Source organism: Danio rerio, chromosome 10 (genome assembly GCF_049306965.1).
Source record: "Danio rerio strain Tuebingen ecotype United States chromosome 10, GRCz12tu, whole genome shotgun sequence".
NCBI classification, from domain to species: Eukaryota; Metazoa; Chordata; class Actinopteri; order Cypriniformes; family Danionidae; genus Danio; species Danio rerio.
Genome location: NC_133185.1, coordinates 37,466,055 through 37,490,882, shown reverse-complemented (window position 1 = coordinate 37,490,882; position 24,828 = coordinate 37,466,055). Strand labels below are relative to the sequence as shown.

Sequence of the window (24,828 nt, the reverse complement as noted above, 5' to 3'; positions counted from 1 at the left end):
GCATGTACTGTAGCTGATGTAATACTTGAGATTGGCGTTAGAGAGTGGATGTGATTTTGTGTGTTGTAACAATTGCACTGTTGCAATGCACACATGCTTGCCCTAAATCTGTCCTAACCGAAAGTGTAGACCTCAGTTATGTGGAAAGATAGTCATGTCCTGCAGCAGTCGTCTGTTAAATCACATCACTGCTTTCTGGAAAGTGTTTTGGGGATCCCAGGTTTTCCTGTTAAGCAGTGTCTGTTGATGACTTGGCATTCTCTGTGGAGAAATGTTGGCTAACTTAATGTTGCAAACATTATGCTGGAGATGTGTTGTGTCATGGCTTTATGTAAACAGCAGAAACGCACCTTGAATTTCCAAGAAAATCTATAGATATAAGTAGGGCTGCACAATAGATCACAACATTATTGTTATCGCGATAATAGTATATGCAATTTATGTATTGTGAATTACCTTTATTTTATGCATCTGTCTAAATGATCTATACTAGATCATGTTGGCCTTAATATGTTCATCCCCTCCTCAATGTATCTGCACAGAATAGTGTTTTAAAGACTAAATGTTTGCAAAATGTTTTTTTTAGTCTGAGTTAATCTTAGTATTTAGTCTTAGAATTAATTAAATCTGAAAATATATTTTACCTCTTTATTTTAATGTCATTAAATAAATGTTTTGAAGACATAGCTAGTATTTTCAAGAGAAATGTTATATTGTAATAAATCACAATACCCATCAGCAATATTGCATATTGCATGTCTTTCCAGTACCGTGCTGCCTTGTATACAAGTTATTTTATTTATAATGAAATAATTTTATGTACATGTCATTCTTTAAATGTTTATTATTTAACATAATGTTTAAAATACAGTTAATACATTATGTATTGTTGTTTTATATACAATGTTTACTGGAAATAAACTGCAGTAGTTTATATTATATTGTGTGCTATGTGGGCCTGGCGATATATGTCATTTCATATTATGAAAAAAAAAATAAAATAAAAAATAATATATATATATATATATATATATATATATATATATATATATATATATATATATATATATATATATATTAGGGCTGTGCAATTAATCAAAAATCCGATTTGGATTTGGATTTTGGCTTCTAACGATTATAAAAAAACAATAATCGAGATAAAAAATTATTGCATCATATACCGCCCCCTTTCCAGTTGTCACATTTGTTGCACTAAACAGTGCAAAAGACTGCATGCTTATTTGTGTGTGTGTGCGGCGCGCAACTAAAAATTGAACTGAACTGAACTGAACTGAACTGAACTGAGCTGAACTGAAACTGAAAATTTAACTGACACTTTCAATTCACCATAATCTTCTATGTGAGGCTGCTTTGACACAATCCACATTGTAAAAGTGCTTGTATAAAAATAAAGATGAATTAAATATATGTAAAAAACGATTAATAAGCCAGCCACGCTGACCGAATGATTTGCAGCTCCGCTTTCTCCTATAGTGCTACAGAGATCACACACACTGCATTTTCAGTGAAAGTGAGAATGTTTTCAGACTAAAAGAGAAAGTTGTTCTGTTACAGAACCAGGTATTAGATCATTTACCGGGATCGGAGGGCCTATTCACCAACTCTGTACACACTGCTCTCTGGTTTAGGAAAGGCTTTTCTCTCCCCACCAGCCATCTCAGACTCCAGTGAAACTGTTTTTTCGTTGTATATGTGCAAAGACCTCAGCTTATGCCAAAAAAGAGAGAAATACCGTTATTTCTTAAAAATATGTAAAATCTCAACACAGTCACAGTTTTAGTTTGTTTGTATTAATATTGGAATTTGTTTTTAAAATAGCAATTTAGTTGTGGCAGAAAAAATATATAATATTTTGGTAAAAATGTGCAGCATTTAGGAAAAAAATAATTTGAAGGGCTTTTCACCAAAAATTAGTTTCAAATAATTTTGTTAAAAAAATATGACTAAATCGTGAATCGTAAGATTAGTATAGTGAATCGTATCGAATCGTGATTCAGGTGAATCATTACATCGCTAACAGAAACGATACTCTATCATTTTATATATTAGGGCTGCTCGATTTTGGGAAAAATCCTAATCATGATTATTTTGGTCATAGTTGTAATCACGATTATTCAAAACGATTACTGTTGAAGTCAAAATTATTAGCACTCCTGAGAATTTTTTTTTTATAAATATTTCCCAAATGATGTTTAACAGAGCAAGGATTTTTCACAGTATTTCCTATAATATTTTTTTCTTCTGGAGAAAGGCGTATTTGTTTTATTTAGGCTAGAATAAAAGCAGGTTTAAATATTTTGAAACCCATTTTAAAGTCAATGTTATTAGCCCGCTTAAGCAATATATATTTTTTATTGTCTGCAGAAGAAACTACTGTTATACAATGACTTGCCTAATTACCCTAATTAAGCCTTTGAATCTGAATGCTTGTATTTTGAAAAATATCTAGTCAAATATTATTTACTGTCATCAGAGCAAAGATAAAAGAAATCGGTTATTAGAAATGAGTGATTAAAACTATTATGTTCATAAAAAAGTTTTAAAAATCTTTTCATTAAACAGAAATTGGGGGAAAATGGTTGCTAATATTCAGGAGGGCTAATAATTCTGACCTTAACTGCATTTATACAGTTATTCTCCACTCTGCAAAGAAAAGAGAAATAAATACAATATAATAAAAATATGAAACAAACTGTGCTTTAAGCATCTTCACTGTAAGAAAAACACTTTAGCTCCAGCAGTCCTTCAGTCAAGAGCAGTGAGGGATTTTCTGATCAATAAGTATAAAAAGGCGGCAATAGGAATTGCGCGCCATTGCTTTAGTGGTTCAGATCAGTTCAGGTCAGGTCAGTGTGGTTAATTATTCACTACTGAGAGTCCAAACACTGAAAAGCAAATCCTTTGATGCACAGCACTACAAGTTCCAAACCATGTAAGCCAGTGACTACAGCGCATGGAAAAAAGCTTCACCAATCGGCAAAAGTGAAGGATAAAAACCTAGAGAGAAACCAGGCTCAGTTGGGCACGACCATTTCTCCTTTGTCCAAATGCCTTGTGCAGAGCTGCAGTCTAGGCGCTGGAGAATGGAGAACGCAGGATGTCATCGAAGCCTCGGCTGTCCGTGGAGTCTCACAGGAATCAGACGCATGTTCTCTACTACTCCAAGGCCATCACAGCAGCTGCTCAGGATACGGCCTGGTCCGGGATTGTGGAGACCTTGGGATCATCTCTTCACAGGTCTTGGATCGCATCAGTGGCACTGCATAATCTCTGGGGGCCTCGGGATGAGTATCCCCAAATGGAAATAGAGAATAAAGAAAATATTTAGCGTAGCTGCTGTTCATAGTGTATATAAACGAGTTGCGTGGGGCACATTCATGTATCATACCGCTATGTGATTCATTAAAGTGTATGCTTTACTAAATAGATTGGTCTTTAATCTAGTTTTGAACTGCGAAAGTGTGTCTGAGCCTCAGACATTATCAGGAAGGCTATTCCAAACTTTAGGAGCCATAAAATGAGAAGGCTCAACCTCCTTTACTCGACTTTGCTATTCTAGGCACTACCAGCAGCCCTTAGTTTTGAGATCTTAAAGAGCAGGTTGGATTGTTGCGAGACAGAAGGTTGGTTAGATAAACCGGAGCTAGATTATTTAAAGCTTTATAGGTAAGAAGTAATATTTTAAAATCAATACGAAACTTAACAGGTAGCCAGTGTAAGGAGGATAAAATTGACATCTGTGACTGTAGTTTTTCCCACTGTGTTTCATCATATTCGTTGTTCTGTTCTGTAAGTACACCTCTTTATTTACTATTTGCACACAGCTTGTTGTTTTTGTCTGGCGCACTTTGCTTGCCTCTGATGTGCAGGTAAAGCAAGCTTGTGCATGTATGCACAGCGCCCCCTCTCTTCAAAAAATGTATCGGGATCCATTCAACATTTCAACCAGTTTTAATATTCACATATTTGAATCAATTTTCAACCAACTCATGGTGAATCGTGAACTAGGGAATAGATCTCTAGTTTCTGTATATTTAATCAGTTAATAGTTTAGATATAAATATTGACCACTTAAAAAAGTATTATTTTTGTTTTAGAGTATGTAGTCAGAGAATAAGTCATTCATTCATATGTGATAATATTTCTTACTTTTGTTTAAAACTTTGTCAAATGTTTGATTTAAAAATGTAAAAATATAAAATAAATATGACTAAAATATATAACACTTTTCAAAAACAAATGAATACTGGCCCTGCATAAACATAACAAATATTGGTAAATAAAATATAACTTTCTCATGATGCTGTTATTCATGATTCCCTCTGCATCCATGTAATGGCGTGTAATATTGCGCTTCTCTAAATTCTGAAAAGTATTAGCAAAAACAATGTTTTTTGTGACACTACCAAATAAATGATAAAGCATAATATAAATTATGAAATGATAGGCATGGGTCGGTATAAGATTTTGACTGTATGATAACCATGGATACATTTTTTTAATGTTTGTGTAAAAAACTAAAACTTGTTTTCCCTTTAAAACACAATATTCTTTATTTTGAGAAACATTTAAAACATTTTGGAGCAGTATAGGTGTCAGGCTGAATAATGAAAATGAATCATTGACTTCTGCTGTGTTCATTAGTTTTTAAAAACACTGATTTCTTTACAATTTAAAACGTCATCTTTGGATATCTTTTCGGCTAGAGATACTGTTGTCCTTAAAAAAAAAAAAAGTAAATAAAAAAATCTTACACATACCTTATGAATGGTATTACAGAAAGTGTTGGCGGTTTTAAAACCTTGACTTTTCCAAACCGTGGTATACATTAAATGGTTATCGTCCTATGCCTAAATGATAGTCTTTTAATGTTGTCTATATTGCACAGCCCTACTATGTACTGTATTTTGACAAAATAGCCATGTACTTCTGCAGTTTATTATCGTAACACAGGTGCTGTCAAAATGCTTGGAATATCCGTATGCTAAGCTGGTTTCATGTGGTTTTATGCTAAATGGAAAATAAAACAAAATTGTGATATAGTTTCAGGGCGATTGTTAAATGTCAGATCCTGTGGTGGAATTGGGGTTCAATAAGTATACACTGTAAAAAAAATAAGCTTCCACTTCCACACAATTCATTCATTCAAACAAAAATTGATTAAGTTAACTTAAATGTTCTGACAAATTTAAGTGGATTGAACATAAAACAATTAAGTTGTCCCAAAAACTTGCAAATATTGTGATTTATCCAGCTCATTATAAATAAGTACTTTGACCAAGCAGCACATTTTTTAAGTGTATGACAAACTTTCATTTGTAATGGTTAATCTTTGCAGTCTATCCTAAGGTCACATGCCTACCTAACTGTGTGGCCAATGGATCAGCTCCGATCTTACGCTGCAGATTAACTACAGTCTGTTTCAAACCTTGAGCTAGACTTGAGCTGAAAGCCATCAAAGCTCCACTTTAGATTTTATAGATGTGATTTTTTTTTAGTTGTCATGATGCTAATATTCTGTTCTGCTTCTGGTAAAAATAGAAGGTGCCATTACCAAAAAAAAAAAAAAAAAAAGCTGAGATGTGAAACCAAATGTGAAGTCCCCATCATCACATGACATGTGCTTGACGGAGCTTGTAACACCTGTCTGAATTATTTTACTGGAAATGATTATGACAGCGGTTTCTTTGGCAGTCACTTGTGACACTCTACTTTTATGAGTGGAGGATTATGGACCATAGATGACCTCTAGCTAACCAATAAATGCCATTCATTTGCATTAAAGAAAGAAGAAATATTTTGTTTTTAGTTCAGAGTGATCTGATTCATTGACTTAAGGGTGAATTCATGCTTGATTTGGTGTTTTGGCTTCATTTAGTTGTTTGAAATGTCTAATGAGGGATAATTTATCATATGTTATCTGTGCTTTGTTCCTGTGCTAGTTAAGTAGCCTGTTAACCTACTAAACTTCACTACTCAATCTCTGTGGGACTGAATTATACTCTGAATGTTCCACTGAGTGGTTTTGTTTGCCTGAAACGAGACAGAAGTGGGGGGAAAACTGAACAAAGTGTGGTGTTGTTTCTGCTTCTTCAATAATCCTGTGGGGCATCCCATGACTTAGATTTAGTATTTAATTAATGCCTCACGGGCGGCGCTGGAAACTCTGTGGCTGGTCGTGATGAAAGCTGGTCAGGTGAAGACTTTAGTGTGCTGAAGTCTTGTAGATGAAGTGTTTCATTGAAACGGCGGTGGCTTTGTACCTTAAATCTGGCTTCTCTCCATCCCATGTTCTAGAGAGTTGCTATTTCTGCATTTATTTATTTCAATAAGTCAATGGGTTTCTTGCACAGGCTTTGGTTTCTTTCTCTTCATAAGACCTCAGTGTATCTTCAGGAGCCACAAGTAGCCATTGATAGTAAATGTATTTACTGTGATTGTTTGTATACTGACTTAAAACAACTGCGATTAATTTAAGGTAATTCTTGTGCATTTTGGTGGCACGGTGGCTCAGTGGTTAGCACTGTCGCCTCACAGCAAGAATGTCGCTGGTTTGAGTCCCGGCTGGGCCAGTTGACATTTCTGTGTGGAGTTTGCATGTCCTTTCTGTGTCCAAAGACATGCAGTATAGGTGAATTGGATAAACTAAATTGACCATAGTGTATAAGTTGTGTGAAAGTGAGAGTGTACCCAGTACTGGGTTCCGGCTGGAAGGGTATCCACAGCTTAAAACATTTGCATAGTTGGTGGTTCATTACGCTGTGGTGACCCATGATTAATAGGGACTAAGCCGAAAGAAAATTAATGAATGTCGCGCATTTTGTCAGTAAATCCAGTTCTGTTATCAGCAGGAAGTCGCTAGCACTTTCTTCCAAATGGAGCATCATTTGCTACAAGGATTCGTAGTTTAATGACAAGCTATGCAGTATTGTATTCATAATTGCAGCTTATTTAATCAGTCAATGATGAAATATAATTTTTTTTGCAATAATGACAGCTGTTTCCAAAGATTCTTCGTTAACTAAGAGTCTGTTTTGCTGCTACATCTGAAAGCATGTGAAAACACCACATTTAAAACATGTTTTTACTTTATTATTTTAGTTTAGTGTTTGAAATATATATTTTTTCATAGTTGTGTGATTAGTAGTCAAGCTGAATCAATAAAAGCAGTTAAATCTTATGTTTATTCAACAATCACTATGGGGATTTCCTGTGTTTCTTTTTGGTTGTTTGGAGTTTCTGCAAATGAGAGCATCCTTTGGACATTTACTACTGATCACGCAACCATATACAGATGAACATGGCAATCGCAGCTTTTGATTAATCGTTTTGTGATTTAATTTGGATTGCTCACGTAGTCACTTTCAAAGTCTTGCTGATCCATAACCTTATGTATAGGTGCTGTATGTAAGTTTTTGACTCTTCTAAATAGGGCTGCACAATTTAGAGAAAAAATCTAATTGCAATTTATCTGATCAAAATTGCGAGATGTGATTTACTATAATACATTTTAAATGAGTTGCAGATTTGATGTGGTGGTTTTATTAACATCAAAGAAAGACCAAGCATAAATGGTTTTAAATAAACAATTTATGTTTGGCCTTTCTTTCCAATATAGTTGTAAGTTGTCATGACAAATTAAGAAAATAACTAGTTCTTTCTTTTTTTTTCCAAATATATTTTTATTGAACATTTTTAATGCAAAAACATGTCAGAAAATTACATTAAGAAGATAATATCTGTCATACATGTAATTTCAATTCTGACACACATGAGAAAAAAAATTGTAAATAAGATTAAATTGTAATTAAATAAACAAAAACGGTATTGACAAAATATACAAAATTATATTGCAAAATGGCATGCTATATTTCTTTTGTCCAACTACAGTATTTTAAACTCAATCAATTTTTCAAGATTTTATAAATATCATTTATTTGATTGAATAAATAAAACCTTTACATTTAGATTGGGTTGCATTTTTCATATTGATTTCATGACATTTACGGTGCACTGACAATGCTTTTCATATACAATTTTTTTAGATTTCACAGCACACAAATTCTTGTATTAAAATGCACAATTTTAGAAATATATTTATATATTATTATTTGTAATACACTTTTGTCTTTAAATACAAGCAGTCAGATAAATGAACTGCACTTTAAATTTTACCTGCTCAAAGAATACACTCTTTTCAATGTATCAAACAAAACAAAACTACATGCATAGAACAACATAAGCAGTTATAACAAATAAATTAAAGTAAATATTATCCCGCTTGCCTTTTGGGTGTTGTCAAGCAAGTTTTTATACACCTGGGATTGGTCATTGTGTTCCCGCACTCAACAAAAATGGCTCTGATTTGTCTCCTACAGCTGTCGTTATTTACTGATGAGTGACGTGGATACAGATAAACGGCCGCGGTTATGGTCTTTAATGTGCGTTAAACATGGTTGATCCTTGATAGATACGGTGAAGAAAACTCGCTTCTGATGTAACAGGTCAATTAAGTTTAATTAAGTTTTTTGGTTTAAAACTCATCAATCGTGCAGGCCTACTTCTAAATCATAGAAATACCATAATGTTTGGCGATATTTAAGAAACGTCCTAAGTGAACAAATTTGTTTATCTGGATCAGTGTTGGAATGTCTGTCTTTGTTTTGGTCTTTATAACCCGCACACTGCCAGTTTACCCAATTATAATTCATCACACTGGGTTACCTTGGTGGAAAAAAAAACTGCTTTTCATTTCAGTCATAAAGGCATGACTGCATCAATATAAAAACAAAATCTCTTATTGTGTGTCATCGCTTGTAGTAAAATACGGTGTAGGCTGTATAGTCAGGCACGCTCACTCTTGTTGGTGTCGTCAATCTGGCAACCTGCATTTGAGAAGGGGCTGGTTGAAAAAGTGTTTTGATTTTGCAGTGCAATACCTAGTTTGATCACTGGGTGTCAATCGTACCTACTGCACCATTTAAAAATCTTCTTTAATAGTATGTTTAAGAAAACATCTTGGATGACCTGACTGAGGATGTTGGATTAACTACACATTTACCTTTTTTGGTGAACTGTCATCTTAAAAACCTGCAAAAGCATTTGCCTTAAAGTCTGTGTGAAATCTAAATGAACAACTTTTATTTTTCTAGCGCTCATTGTTTTTCTTTAGGTAAACAATCTAACATTAAAGTGACTAAATCCACTGAAATACAATGTTTGTTATTGGTAATCTTCAATCAAAATCTGACCATGTCCTTTTGCATTTGTAGTAGTGATCCTTCCCTGCTGACATCAGTTTGACTGCTTCAGCCACTATTTTCTGAACAACGCTTCTCTTACTGTTAGTTTGCTATGAGGGAATGATGTGCAAAAAGAAAGCCCCTCCCAGTAGGCAATATTCCATTTCAGTTGGAAGTACATCAACATACTGAAAGTTTTAGCAACTTTTGGTTCATCCAGACTGTATAGAAAGTTTTAGGTCAAGTGCACCCCACGTGACATGGTCAACGATGTAAATGCTAAACCAATTCATTTGTGAAATATCTTTGCATGATAATGAATGAAGACTAACTGATAAACATGAAAACAGTAAACATTTCCACCCTATTCCAGCAACTATTTTCCCTGGGCTTCTTCAGAGTGGTGGATTTGTGCCCGATGTGCAGCATGTGTGATGTCATGTTTCAGTCAGGAGGACTTGGCTTTATAATGATGTGAGACTCACAATAATGTTTTGTGTCTGCTCTCGTTCACTGTCAGTTGTAAAGTAGAGAACTACAAAACACTCTTTCGGATTTTATGATACGCATGATCTCATAATTTGAAAAAAAATCTAAAACAAAACATCCTAAACGCATTGCTTCTGAATATAAAATTTTACTCGAGGTTTTTCTTACTTAGGATTGGCTGAAAGTGCCTGATTTGCATATGTAGGCCTGTTCATACTTCGCTTTTAAGAGCAAATGTTTAAAGCATTAAATCATCTTTTTTACCATCTCTCACTAATCCTGTTTCTTTCCTTTGTCCCAACAGAGGCGTTTGCGTCACTTGCGGAGCATAGCAGCCCGTAACATTGTGAACAAGAATGGCTCTCCTCTGCTTGACACTTACTTCACCCTCCACCTCTGCCAGGATGATCAGATATCACGAGGTGACTGATGCCACTCTCTGATTGTTCCAATAATTTAGTGCTTAACGTTTCAGTGTCAGTGATCTGTGACCTCATGCAAAAGTAACTGAATATTTTTAAACACTGTCTTCCATTAATCATTCAAGGAAATGGCTCCGCCTCCAAACTCACCCTACCAACCTGTAGTTTGGAGGTGGAGCCATTTTCTTGAATGACCAATGGAAGACAGCATTGAAAAATATTCAGTTACTTTTGCATGGTAACATAGCTGTTGTTGGGCTGGTCGATTCACTCAAACAAACAGTGCAGTGTTTTGATTCTGCCTTAGTGTTTACATTTTACAAGACAACAAACCCGCTATATTTAATTGGTCAACAGCAGCCAGTGCTGTATTGTTGGTTTGCATTAATAGTTGGCTTGCGTCATGAGTATGTTCATGTTGTGTTTGCGAGAATGCCATGCCAGTATACCGATAATTAGTTCATGATATCTAGATATATTGCACCAAAAAATATTGCGATAAATTATATTTTCTTTTTAGAGTCATTTTATGCCACTCAGGGATGTGATTCTCAATGGGGTGACCCCTGTAATTTGCGTAAATAAAAAATTTTTTTTTGAGGGGTGGGGGTGGAGGGGAATGTCAGAAAGAGACCTCATTGATGGTTGGCATCTTCGTTGGTTATCATTGTGCACAAGAAGGAGCATTAACTGCTTCATTCCAGTCGTCATTTAGGTATAATGATATTGTGTAGTCCTATAATGTGCGCATATGATGAAGCCGCAGACAATATGCAACTATATGAAATCGATTTAAATGCGATCGCTTTGCATGTCACGACCACGTGTGCTCTATGTACTTTATAAATAAAGCCAGGGCGCACTTTTGTTATTATCCTCTGCAAGTCACCTGTTCTGTTTTCTTCATTTATTCAATAAACCCGAGCACCTGAAATGTGATATCTGAAATTGTCATGAAATTGTAATACCAATTTATAAAACTCTATTTTATAATTAAACCTATTAAAAAGCAGGGACTACGCTAAAGGAAAAGGAAAGTGATAAACTCTTTAACGATGCATGATATATTTTTCAGGGTGGAATGTTAAAGCATTTTAGGCTGCTCAATTCAACTGGACTTTCTATATTTACAGTTCGAATTGTTGACTGACTAGTAGTTTATTTATCACGTGGAATAAAGAGTCGACTAAATTAACGTGAAATGTATATTTTTTTGGACACAAGAGAGCTAACCAAGTTAGTGACGCCATCTAGTGGCGGTGTGGATCTGTCCTGACATTCAGGTCTCGTCTTCCTTCTTTTTTGTCCTAGGCTGTTCACATGCCTGTATTTTTTTCTGAAAAAATATTTCATTTAATTATAGTCATTTTAATAATTTAATAATTAGGGATTCGGAATGTAAAAACGCATATCCTAAATAAATAAATAATAATAAATGTTAACAAAAAAGTGAAAGGTAAAAAGTTACAGAAGCTGCGATATCTGCAGCTAGATCAATTTTCAGTTGTCAGGCACCCACATGAAAATATACTTGAGTAATTTATAGTAAATACTATAGTGTTTTTTTACCGTACTGACACTGATACCTCCAATAGACATAAAGATGTTGCACAATCATCTTAAGTGTTGCAATATTTATCGTCTATATATAAACACTAATTCTAGCATCATCAAAAATGATTGAGGTCATGTCTATATGTTGTGCGATAAATCGATATATTGATTATTATGAGATGGGTCTACCGATAATCCCACCTACAGTACTTTAAGCAGTACTGAACTGCTATTTAAATGCAAAACAAGCCCAGCAAAACTGAACTGAAGTGAGCTGTGCCTAATCATTCTGTACCTTTCAGTAGAGAAGTTTTAAAATGGGGGGCATTCGAGTTTATTCCATTTTTTTAAGTAACTTTAAACTTTAAAAAAAAAAGCTAACCATAAGATGTTTGCAAACTCTTTTAAAATACATTTTCTAAATTTAGACTTCACGTTATTTATTTCCCCTTCCATTATGGAAGGGGTAACTGCAGGTTGGAGTTTTTGAAGCCCATAGGCAGAATTATTTATTATTTTAGACTTTTACAGCTATTAAATAAATTGTTATAGTATATTCATTTAATGGTGCACAGTAATTAATATTGTTTTTGTGAACAGTTTACTTTATAATACAGTACTGATTTATATTTAGTGGATTTCACTGTACATGTTTTTGCAGTTTGCTCTAAGTATAAAGATGAAATGAACAGTGCTTATTTGGAATGGACGTTTTGTGGGGCTTTATGCTGTGCCTTTAACTTTTGAAGAAATAAAAATCAGAACCCTAATATTTAACAGTGTCTTTTTTTCCTCATTCAGATTTTTACAAGAGTGAAGTCATCCGAGACTCATTGGTGAGTGCTTTTGCTTCCATCTGTGATTTACTGCTTTTGTTATATTCCACAATGTGAAATGAAAGACTGAACACAGTAAATCAATAGCATAATAGCATGGTGTAGAACAGAATGTATGTTAAAGCACATGTTATTGTTATTGTGGAGCATCAATATTGTCTCCTCTTCATTTTCTGCTGTAATAATAGATATTTTTAGTTTTTTTTTTTTGTTAATACGTGTGGGTGATATTAGCAGAAACAACAGTGATTTAAGAAAAGGCCTGTTATCTGGTTTTACAATTGAGTTTAAAATTGATCACAATTGCACAATCCTGAAAATTGGTGTACTTTTTTTGAGCTTTTTGACTTAAAAACACATTTGAATGGATTGCTTCATGAATCATTGAAAGTATTTGATTAACCACAAAAAATATCTCTTCCCCTAATGACTAAACTTTGCTGCCTAAAATCTGATGTTTGGTTTCAAAGCAAAATCAATTTTCGATGTTTTCTCTCTTAATTTTAACACAAACTCACTTCGTTTGTTGTAGATTTTAAATTATTTTGAGTGTTTGTAGTGCAGAAATGACACATTTCAAATTAAGATGTTGATGCCAACCTCAAAAGGTACCATTTTAATATCCTCTACAGCCAGAATATGACTGTTAATTGTGTTAAATGGATGACTTGCACAATAAAAAACAACTGTAAATTAACATTTTTCAATATTTTGAGATTTATGTTTTTATTTTATTTTTCCCTGTTTATTTACGCTTTTGCTTTTTGCACTACAGGATCTTTGTTTCAACAACTTTTAACCTTGAAATGTTTGAAAAAAATACTTTTGTAATAGGTTAAATCAGTGTTTCTCAACCATGTCCCTGAAGGGCCACCAACACTTCATGTTTTGGATGTCTTCTTTGTCTGTCACAGAACTTTTAGTCTTCACTAATTAGCTGATAATCTGAATCAGGTGTGTTTGGTTAAGGAGGCATGGAAAATGTGCACAGCAGAGCTGGTGGTGCTCTGAGAACGTGGTTGAGAAACACTACTTTAAAGGGATATATTGGCTGTTTCTCAGTATGCGTTCTTTAGCAATTGTACGTCATTTTGTCTTTGTGTAATGTCATCATTAACTGCCAAAGTTCAGTTCCAATACTCAAGACCGCAAGAACAGAGGACAATTGAAAGTTCCTGCATGTGTTCTTGATATCGAGGATGCTTAGATGCAGACTTGAGCACCAAACTCGCTTTAGAAGTCCCAGAAGTCGTTGCGACTGGAGGTGGGAAGCGCAGCATTTTATATAAATTTATAATTTATTATCTACCTCAGGAGTTTCCCTAAATGAAACAGTGAAAGTAATCATTACCACAAGAATCTTAATGAAGGCATAAACACATTTAGGGTGTTTATTTGCTGAAATTTGTAGTAAAATCTGTTTTATTTGTATTGTGCAACGTATATTTGTAAAGTCTTTATGGATAGTATATATTGTGAAAAGGGGAAAACAATAAATCGTTGTATGAATGCTGTAATGTTTAAATAATTTGTGTGAAGGTCACGTGACTATCGAGAAGAACGCAGCATCTCATTTTGCACAGGACGTGTTCTCTGTTCTCGCGGTCTCCCGAGTTCGTTCTTCTGAGGTGACCTGGCAAGACCGATCTTCACAAGAACACTAGTCCATTCATTCTCTGCGTTATTGGAATTGAGAAACAGCCGTTGTCTGTGTTGGTGTTATAAATTACGCTACAAAAACCTTGTAATAAACTGTCAGTACATTTTCTGTTATTTTACAGACTTCTTTCTCTCTAGATTATATATACATTATATTATTTCAAACCACTTAAATGTCAATAAAAATCCCTTGGTTAAACCAAAGAGATGAATTTTCAACATCAAAAGTCTTCAGCACAGAGATCCCGTAACTCAATTCACAATGTGTGAACCACAAAATACAGAAACTGTTAATAAACAGACATGTTTTAGTGTATGAAGGAACAGACCTGTTAATGTATGTCAAAATGAAATACTTTTTCTGTTTTTTCCCCTCAACCAAAAGCATCAGAGGCCTGTTCCATAAACCAAGCTTAGAGAAAAAGCCAGGCTTATTTTAGTCAGTCAGGTTCATTAATGGCGGATTTGGTTTCATAAATCAAATTTAATAGAAGTTCAAACTCAGTTACTCTGGCAACTTATGCTGGGAAACTAGCCTGGTCCGAGGTAGGTTAACTCTCAAGCTTAAGCAAGGTAATGTTAACATTCACCTGCCGTAATTTGATGTCATTTTATTTACTTTACCTTTTAATAATGAGTAAAATTTTATAGTCTAATGTAATTAATAGTAAATATGTATACACCAAACATCTTTAAGAACAGAACGATATATACGTTTAAAATCTAACAAGTTATTGCAAACAAAACAATTACAACATTTCAACTAAATAAGTTTTTTTTATATTTCTGTAGATTTTTTTTTGCTTGTTTTCTAAAATTTTATGTAGTATTTTCTCTCAACATATTAATTTGAGTGTACAAATTTTTGGACTATGATGTTTAGTTTATTTTTTTGTTAGATTTGTTCCAAATTTTGATTTGGTACTGAATAATCTAATATATATGCACAAACATATTATTATAAGGCATCCTTTAGAAAATATTAATTTAAAAGAGAGATTTGTGAGAGGTGTTCTTAGCTATACGTGTAGTAATATGAATTACAAAGTTTATATAGGAAATAATATTAAGAAAGCAGCGACTGATATAAGGAAGTAGGCTACATTTCTTAAAGATTGACTTTAAAGAATCAAACCCTGAGTGAACTAATCTGCAGATAGATGTGGGCCAAGCTGTAGCCTTACTTTAATATTAAATATACATATTTTCCCATGCGGTGGAAAAAAAAGTGTCAAAGGTTTCACGACAGTAACGTGCACGAGCAGTTATTGAGATTATTTAAACTGAACTTAACTTGCTGTTTTGGAACCAATTCAAGCGTGGATGTTTAGTTCGGCTCTTTCTTGTCAAGCTTTAAACTTTAATCTCCACTTTTCCAATCAATTTTTATGAAACAGCCCCCAGGTGTTCATCTGCAGCACATATGCCTGAAAATGCACTGTGTGTCATATACTGATTAAAAAAAAGCTTTCCTAAATGTTATGTTTGGAATCATATTGTCAAACTTATACTTTTTTTTTTTGAAACAATCCTGTCATTTGAGGAAGGCCTCGGAGGCGCTTAAACAGATGTGACTGTCTTCATTGACTTTTGGAAAAGGATTTAATGAGCATGTGGTCACTCTGTCCAAGCCTGTAATTCTGCTGAAAAACATTGACACTTTGCTCAAGTGTGAAGAGAATAAACATAACACATAAAAGAATATGATCATCATCAGTAATGAGATTTGTATAGGCACAATTAAAGGCTTCATTATAGTCTGCTGTTCAGCCATTTTAATGATGACAGTGATGACTTGTAAATGTCATTGGCAATGAATACTATGTCTTTTGGTGTGTTTGCACATGAATTGACACACCCTCAAAGACACTTTTTATAGCTGGGGGACTGTGTGTGTTCTGTGTGTGTGTTTACCGAGTAGGAAGGGCTGCATAGAGTGCAGTTGTTGAATGCAGTATTATTCAATTGACAAATCAATGATTATTTAATTCAGCATAATAGCATAGCTGGTGGTCTGTTTCTTTGTTTATATACAGTCCCTGCTTGTCCCCAAGGTCATTAGAGCAAAACGGATCATAGTTGTACAAACAGCCTATTTGTGAGGTTTTACACTGTACCTTAGAGTTTGAGTCAATTTAAAGGTATAGTTCAACCAAAAATGAAAGTTGCTTCACCATTACTTTGAGAATATTGGAACGTTTTAGTTTTTTTATACATGCGTGTAAACATACTCAATGTAAACCAAATTTTGTATTTTTAAGCGAGAATCGGAACTGTACTTTAATAACATTTGAGTACCCTAACAAGAAAGCGGTGACAACTTATAAAACATCTGCTTTATTTGATATTCTGCATTAATTTGTTATTTTTTTATTTGCCCTCTCATTTATTTATTTATTTATTTATTTATTTATTTATTTATTTATTTATTTATAATAATAATAATAATAATAATAATAATAATAATAATAATAATAATAATAATAATAATAATAATAATAATAATAAATAATAATAATAATAATAATAATTATTATTATTATTATTGTTATTATTATTTATGGTTTATTTTTTCTTTCTCATTTTTCTCATTATACTTTAAAACTGTCAAAAGAAATATCTGTATTATTTGGACTATACTCACTTATTATTATTGCAATTAAATATTACATTATGTGGATTTAAACAAAAAAAAGATCTTTAAAAAAGTGCTGGTTTAGTAAAAAGTAGTGCAAAAAGTTGTCATCAACCAGCATTCTTCAAAGTAGCTTCTTTTGTGTTCAGCAGAATAAAGAAACTATGGAACAAGTAAAGGATGCATAAATGATGGCAGAATCTATATTTTTATGTGAACTATTCCTTTAAAGTTTTGATTTATTTGCACCATCATCACTCAAAATGGCTTATTGCGAAAGTTCAGTGTGGAATCAAAATGCACAAGGTTTCAAGAGTTCATGCTTAACAGATGATTGATTATAAAACTTGTTTGTATTGCTGTACCAGCAGAGAGCCCTGAGCTCATTAGATCCTCGACCCTGGGGCTCTTTCCCAATGCAAGGCAAGAGGGGAGTTTGAGCTCAGGTAGAACTCAGGAACTCCTTTGCTGTAGGAATGAACAGATAGTTATTGCTCTTAAGAGATAACTACTTACCAAGTGCATGTCTATGGTGCCGACTTGGATTAGTCAGTTAACTTATGTTGCATGTTTTTGGATGGTGGGTAGAAACCGGGGGAAACCTATGCGAGCACGAGGGAGAACGTGGAAACTCCTCACTGAAACGTTGGCTGGCTTGGTAATGACTAGAACCAAAGAGGTTCTTGCTGTGAGGCAACAGTGCTAACCTCTGGGGACCGTGCCACCCATCTAGGAAAGGAGGAGGAGTAGGGTTGGAAAGGGGGAATTCTTCAAAACGAAGATGACTGTGGGATGAAACCTAAGGCAGTGGTTCTCAAAGTGGGGGTCGGGACCCCCCGAGGGGTCGCAGGACAATGGATGGGGGATCTCCTGGTGATTTCCAAAAATCTATTTATTTTTATTAAACCCAAGTTGATTATAGTTATACTATATAGTTACTATAGTAGCGTATAGTTACTAGTTCTATTGGACTGCAACCCCTGGGGTAAATACATTACATTAAAGACACAGCAATAGCGTCAGATGCAGCAGATTGATTTTATAATACCAGGTTAAACTTTCTGGCACATTTACAGCACTGACTGAAAATTAAACAAAGAATAGACTTCGGTCTGTTGGTGTGTGCGCGCCATTGCATGCAAGGTTTCTATATTTATAACCACCTCAGAGGATATTGGGGGTCGCGATTTACTGCCATTGTCATTTTAGGGGTCGCGGGCTGAAAAGTTTGGGAACCCCTGACCTAGGGCATTTATAGTGGCTTAGGAATCGTTTGATTGGTAAATCATCGATTGCATAATGTGGAGCCAGATGCAAACAATCATAAGCACATGATCCTCTCTAAATTAGTTTAGAAATAAACTTCACTTATTTTACTAGCTTACATTGTTGTTGTTATTTAGGTAAAATAAAACTTTTTTTTTTGGTAATCTTCAACAAAAATCTTTCACATTTGGAGTAGTGGTCCTTCTCTGTTGACGTTATTTTGAAAATTCCCTTAACTGAGCCCCTCTTACCTTTAGTTTGCTGATTTATACTTCTGCGTCAAGCGCACACCGTTGTTCCGACGCAGCATTCATGCGGTCACATACCCCTCACTGTGGCTGATGCCAATGCTGACAGTCACCTCTCAAACATAACTACACTTCGCAATGACGTGTAGTGCAAGCTCTGTTATTGGTTGGCTTGGTAGCGATTACAAGCGTGGCTGGTGCTGAGAGAAGCATGCTTTATGGAGCGAGTGTTTACAAGTGTTGAGTCCTGTGAAGGAGCTTTATGATTAAAGTTGCTGCACGTCCGCCGGTTCCTGCCTCTACATGAGCAAGTTTTAACTACATGTAGCATTCAGAAAAAACAAAACACCCATGAGTTAACTTGACAAAGAGGAACATTAAAACCTACTGCCAATTAGCGTTTTGGAAGTGTTATTGCAGAGCTACACAAACACGCGCAAGGCCGGCACCATGAGTCACGACTGGGTAAAAAACAAAACCTTTTTTCCCCTTTGAACACAATATATTTTATTTTGAGAAACATTTAAAAGATTTTGGAGCAGTAAAAATGTCAGGCTAAATAATTCATTTGAATGATTGACTTCTGCCATCTTCATTTATTTCAAAAACACAGATTTTTTTATTTATTTCAAATGGCATTTTTGGATATCTTTTCTGATGGAGATACTGTTGTCCTAAAAAATGAAAAAAAAAAAAAAAAACCTTTAATAAAAAATCTTACACGTAACTTAGTAACGGTATAGCTGAAAATGTTGACTGTTTTAAAACCTTGACTTTTCCATACCACGGTATACTTTGAAAATGGTTATCATCCCATGCCTATTCTTAAGTGATGTGTAATCTAGCAATTTTCCCCCCCAGTATTAGCTATTATATTTTCATTGTGGAGAAAAGATTATTTCTCTTAGTTTAGCTGGTATAAAAAGTACATGTATAATATATTAGTATCTTTATATTAAATTGCACTTTCACCTGAATACTAGAATCTTACAAAGTAACTAAAATATTTTTATATACTATCATCATGTGAAAGGCGAAAGAAAATGGTTATTAGAAGTTATTTATTCAAACTATATTTTGTTTAAAAGTGTTCAATCTTTTCTCCATTAAATGGCACTAAGGACATAAATACAATTTCTAATATTTTTTGTTAGTTGATTTAAAATACATGTTGTTTTTTGATACTCTCAAATAAGAAACTTTTTGACTTTGCATTATATTACATCCCATTACAGTTCTGTCAAAAAAAATTTATTCAACCTCAGTCTTTCCCCCTTCCACGGCTTCCTGTCCATCTATACCTTTTTGTGTGTGTGTGTGTGTGTGTGTGTGTGTGTGTGTGTGTGTGTGTGTGTGTGTGTGTGTGTGTCTGTCTGTCTGTCTGTCTGTCATGTGATCATTCCTTCATTTATTCTCTTGGTGGTCATGTTTTGTATGTATTTTCTGCTGACCTAGTCGCTGTGATAATAGTTTTGTCAGCTGCACATCCTTTTGGAGGAAGAGCCTCTTTAGCCTCCAGACTGCTTCTGCTGACAGAAATTTTAAAAGCTTGGCTTGGTTTTGCTGCATCATTGACAATGCTTACAGGCCACGCTCATAGATTATTAATAAAACCGATATGTTTCCCTGCTGTCATGATTGTCAGAATTTGTGGGTTTTGATACATTTTAGTGCTAAAAGATCTTCACTTAGTATTGCTTACAAAGTAGGGTGAGGAAAAATATTAATACACCAGTGATGGGATGATTTCTGCATCAATGTAATATCGATACAGTGATGCCAATATTGTATTATACAGTATTACAGTAAATGATGTTGATTTTATTTTTTGTCCTTTTAGTGAGCAGATCACTTTCAGCATTGAGAAAGTTATAAAATAAAGATGGCAGCATTGTGAATACAACATTTAAGATTGTTTTTCAAAATTCACAGCGGTAATAGTTTAATACATTGTGTTTACATGTCTCTACTTCCACTCCCAACACAGAGCTATAAAAAAACATCAGTGAAAAATCATTTTCAGATGTTTAATAGGAAATTAAAAGACATAAAATCAGAGAAAGGCATGGAGTATATGTTGGCCTTTTAGTTAATGAAGTATACATCCTATAAAAATTTATTCGTCTATAGGAGGGGTCACCAACCCTGTTTCTGGAGAGATACCTACTTGCAGAATTCAGCTCCAACCCAGGTCAAACACACCCACGTGTAAATTTAAGTAAATTGAGTAAATTTAAGGCCTAATCCTCTATAGTGAAGGGGACACTACTGCTCAGTGAGTCCTGTCTTTGGGTGAGACGTTAAACCGAGGTCCTGACTCTTTTTGCTCATTAAAAATTCCAAATTTTAAATGATTGTTTTCTGGCATGATCAGTTTGTTTGGTAGCTCACCTGGTAAGGTGTTGTACTTGAGATGCAGAGCTCTCAAGTTTCGAGTCTAGTGAAGTATGGTTCCACAAAACGGCAAAGCAATGCAAAATCATGGTCAAACTATATTGCTGTGATGCAGTTTTCTCTAGCATTTGCTTTTGAAAACACTTTGTTAAGCCTTTAAATTTAAGGTCTAATCTTCAGTATCTAATGTAATATTAATCAGATACTAAAGATTCAACCTTAAATTTAGACACACTGCGTTTTTTCACAATTTTCAACACCAGACACAAAAGAGTACATATTTAAACAGATGTTCAAGCAGATAAGCAAAACAAACAGGCAAAAATATTTTTTTTGTTTTTTTTTATTGTTTTTCTTTGTTCTCCTCCATCATCACATCATCCTTCTCCTTCTCATCATCCATCATCTCATCCTGCTGCTTGTTTTCTTTTTTCTGTTTCTTTTATCACCTCCTCCTTTTTCCATCTCAGTCATTTTTATGTCCTTCTCCTCATTTTTCTTCTCTTTCCTCCTGCTCCTTCTCCTTTTCCTTTGCTTCTTTTCCCCCTCCTTTAACTTGCCATTATCCTCCTCCTTCTCCATCATTGTCTCCTCCATCTTCTCCTCTATTTTCATTGTCCCTTTCCTTTCATCGTCCTCTTTAATCCTTTCCTCCTCCATAATCTTGTCTTCCACCTCCTCCTTTTTCATCAGTGTCTCCTCCATTTTCTCCTCCTCTTTCTCTCTTTTCCTTCTCCTTCTCTTCTTCTTCTCTTTCAACCCCTCTTCTTTAATCTCCTCCTCCTCCTCTCGATCTCCATCCTCTTTCACACTAGGCTCTCTATGAATCATGGCAGTTACTATGATGAGATGAGGCTCACTTGTTGAGTGCAGGAAGTCATCTGTTAAAAGAGAAATGAAGTGGTTACACATTTTACTTAGTCATTATGTTAAATGTGTGTTAGGGGAATGCAAAAAATACAATTTATTAATATTATAATAGACTGATATATTGATGTTTATGTTCATTTACCATCAGAGTCAATGTCAAGTAAGATAGGGAGCCGTTTCGGCTCTTCCTCTTTTACATCATCCATCTTTTCCACTTTATTGGGGGTGAGGCAGGAGATCCTGAGGTGTTTTTTTAGAGATTTGAGGAAAGACCCCAGCCGGCTCCTTTTCTTAGCCTTCTCCTCAATAACTGTTAAAAGAGAAATGATTGTAATTGAAACACTTTTCCACACATTTGATACTTCAGATAGAACAAAAAAGCATTTAAATATTACAAAAAAACAAGAAATAAAGAAAAAGAAAATATTTTTGTTGAATCTGTACCATGATCATCACAAATGCACCATGGTTTCACTACACTGTCAAAAGTTTAAGCGGTTAGTGTATTCCCTCACATGAAATAAGAGAGAAGAGTACATTTACAGCATTTATTAATCATAGTTCTACATTTACTAATACATTATTAATAGTTGTCCTTGTTAATATTAGCAGATGCACTGATTTTTTTTAAACTTCTCATGACTGTGTATGAACCAGGGAGAATTACATCTTGAATTCTAAAATAAAATTAATAAAATATCTTAATTTGTGGCTAGAAGATTAACGAAAGTCCCAGGGGATTTGAACTACACAAGGGAGAATAATTAATAACAAAATTAAACTTTTTGGGTGAACTAATCCTTTAAGGTCTGTCAATTTTAGGTCTACCATGAGCTTACACAGCCCAAAACTGGACAGAAGTGGCCTTAAATAATCTTAAATCAGGGAAACCCCTGAATAATCAAATTCCAGTGTAAATATGACTCACCACGGCAGTTGTCCGGGATTTGCACTCTTTTAGATTTCAGGGAAAAGGGTAATTTAAATGACTTCTTTTCCCTAATTTCCCCCATTCTTGGGCTATCCTTCTCCAGTTGAAAACTTTGTGCTGGCAGTCTTGGTCTTACAATATTGACAATCTCGGTCTTGCACCGTGGATTGCTAAACAAGTTTGACAATCTCGGTCTTGCACCGTGGATTGCTAAACAAGTTGCGATTTAACGTTAATATCAGTCAAAACCACAACTACAACTATTAAATACCAATACCACAAACGCACTGAGCTCTACACAATAGGGTGTGGCTTTGCATACAGCTTGGAACGCGTTCTAAATGATGCGATAAACAATCTACTGTAACCATGGTTACAAGACACTTCTCTGAAATGTTTTCTTTTAAAGAGAAATGACTGAGAATGCATGAAAAGTACATAAAAGCAGAAATCAGCTGAATAAATTCCTGTATGAGCAACAAAAACTGTTTTATTTTGGGTTTTAAAACAAATACTTAATTGGAATTGATATATTTGACCAAAAAAAGACAAAAAAAAAAGGTTTTGTGAAACCCAAATCCAATTTTCAATACAACACTTCGAAAGTTAGGGTCAGCAATACTTGAATTATTTAAATAATACTTTAAGTATTATTGCTATTAAAAACAACATATTATTATCGTTATTCTTGTTTTTGCACCACATGATGCTTGATTTGCTCTTCAGTGTTTGGACTTTCAGCAGTGAAATTTAAACCACATTGAACTAAACTAAACTGAACTCTGAAAACTGGACTGACACAGTTTCAATTTACTAGAACTTGTATGTTAAGCTGCTTTGACAAAATGTACATTGTAAAAGCGCTATAGAAATAAACTTGTAAATAAAATTTAATTTTAATAAAAATGTTGCTCAGTTTTTCTGCTTAAATGATTTGCAGTTGCAAATCGTCCATTTATTTGCAGTGCTTCCCACAGGTAGAAAATATACTTGCGGTGGTAGATGGATTGAAACGCATTTACCCACATCACAAAAATAGTTAACTATATGCGACAAATAAAACAATTTATTTTGAACAATAATTTCATTTGTTAGGAAATTATTAACTGTGTTTTCAATATTAAAGTAAAAAAAGACAGGTGAAATAAAAAAAAGACATCCACTATTTCTCTTATGCTATTCAGGAGCCACTGACAGGTACAATCTGCTTCTTTTTCTCTCTCTCAAGTTCAAAGTAAACTTGAATGCATAATATTTATATAAAAGAGCCTATGTAACATAGGCTAATGACATCATCAACTTAATAAAATATGCAGCAAATAAGAAATAAATGACAGAAAAGGGAATAAAAAAAGGACAATATGTCAAAATTATAATATTTACAAGATTATAACGTGTAGATTATTTAAATAAGGTGAATGCCTTGATTAACCATTACTAATGGTGTACATATATTTTTGCATCCAGTTTAGATCAGTCATTTTGTTCTATGAATATCTAGAAAAGAGTCGTTTAGATCAAAGAATGAATTGTTAAATGTTTCTCTTGCTCTTGCGTCCGCAGTCAGCTGCAAAGCCAAGCTAAAGTAAAAAGGTAATGCAAAAATGCATATGACTAACAACAGCTCTAGAAAGCAAAGGCTGAATCCTTTTAGGATTTTAGGAAACATTTTAGGAGATTTAAAAACCCGGCTGGACTAATTTTTTAAGTGCCAGAAAGGTGCGTTTCTGTGTGTCTGTAAAGCACGCTGTCTGTGGGTGTGCTGACAGGTCTGGCACACACTCAACAAAACGGGAAAACAAGACAAGAATTTCCACTTTATCGATCGTGGATGTTTAGTTTTGTCAGGCGGGTACAAAATAGTGTAAAAGGATGATAATAATAGTAAAAAAAAGTTTCAATTCCGGAAATGGGAATCCAAACTTAATAAAAAAAAAAAATGAGAATGATATTTAGGAACACATTTGTTCAGAATCTCATAAGGAGATCAATAGCCATAATTGGAAAGAGTTTGAATGGAAAACAAAAGATAGTTTTTTTTAGAACACCATTGATGGTGTCAAAATATGCTAACAGTCCAGAGTCAGAGGAGTGCTGGAGGGGTTGCAGGAATGTAGGTAATCACGCACATATATTTTATGAATGTCTTAAGATACTTGCATTTTGGCGAGGGGCAAAGATTGAGATAATAAAAATTATGCCGTTAGATCTACCTTTACCCCCCTGTTTTTCTTGCTTGAAGGGATAGAGAATGTGCAGTA

At 34.3% G+C, this 24,828-nt stretch overlaps 2 protein-coding genes across 6 annotated transcripts in view; one reads left to right on the top strand and one right to left on the bottom strand.

The window, feature by feature from the left end:
- The window catches only part of uvrag (UV radiation resistance associated gene), a 230,272-nt gene that overhangs the window by 3,035 nt on the left and 202,409 nt on the right, over positions 1-24,828 (top strand). For all 5 annotated transcript variants that reach the window (XR_012385850.1, XR_012385849.1, NM_201069.1 and 2 more), the window contains 2 exon segments: positions 10,057-10,174; positions 12,530-12,564. Coding sequence is in view for 3 of the 5 variants with exons in the window: in NM_201069.1 (NP_957363.1) it covers positions 10,057-10,174; positions 12,530-12,564 (153 nt within the window). In the remaining 2 variants the exon portion in view is untranslated.
- On the bottom strand, positions 19,622-24,652 carry LOC137496547 (uncharacterized). Its single transcript, XM_068223866.2, has 3 exons — positions 22,565-24,652; positions 21,779-21,946; positions 19,622-21,647 (listed from the first exon to the last, which is right to left on the bottom strand). Exons 1-3 carry the CDS (start codon positions 22,647-22,649, stop codon positions 21,169-21,171), a joined length of 732 nt encoding a protein of 243 aa, XP_068079967.1. The 5' UTR covers positions 22,650-24,652; the 3' UTR covers positions 19,622-21,168.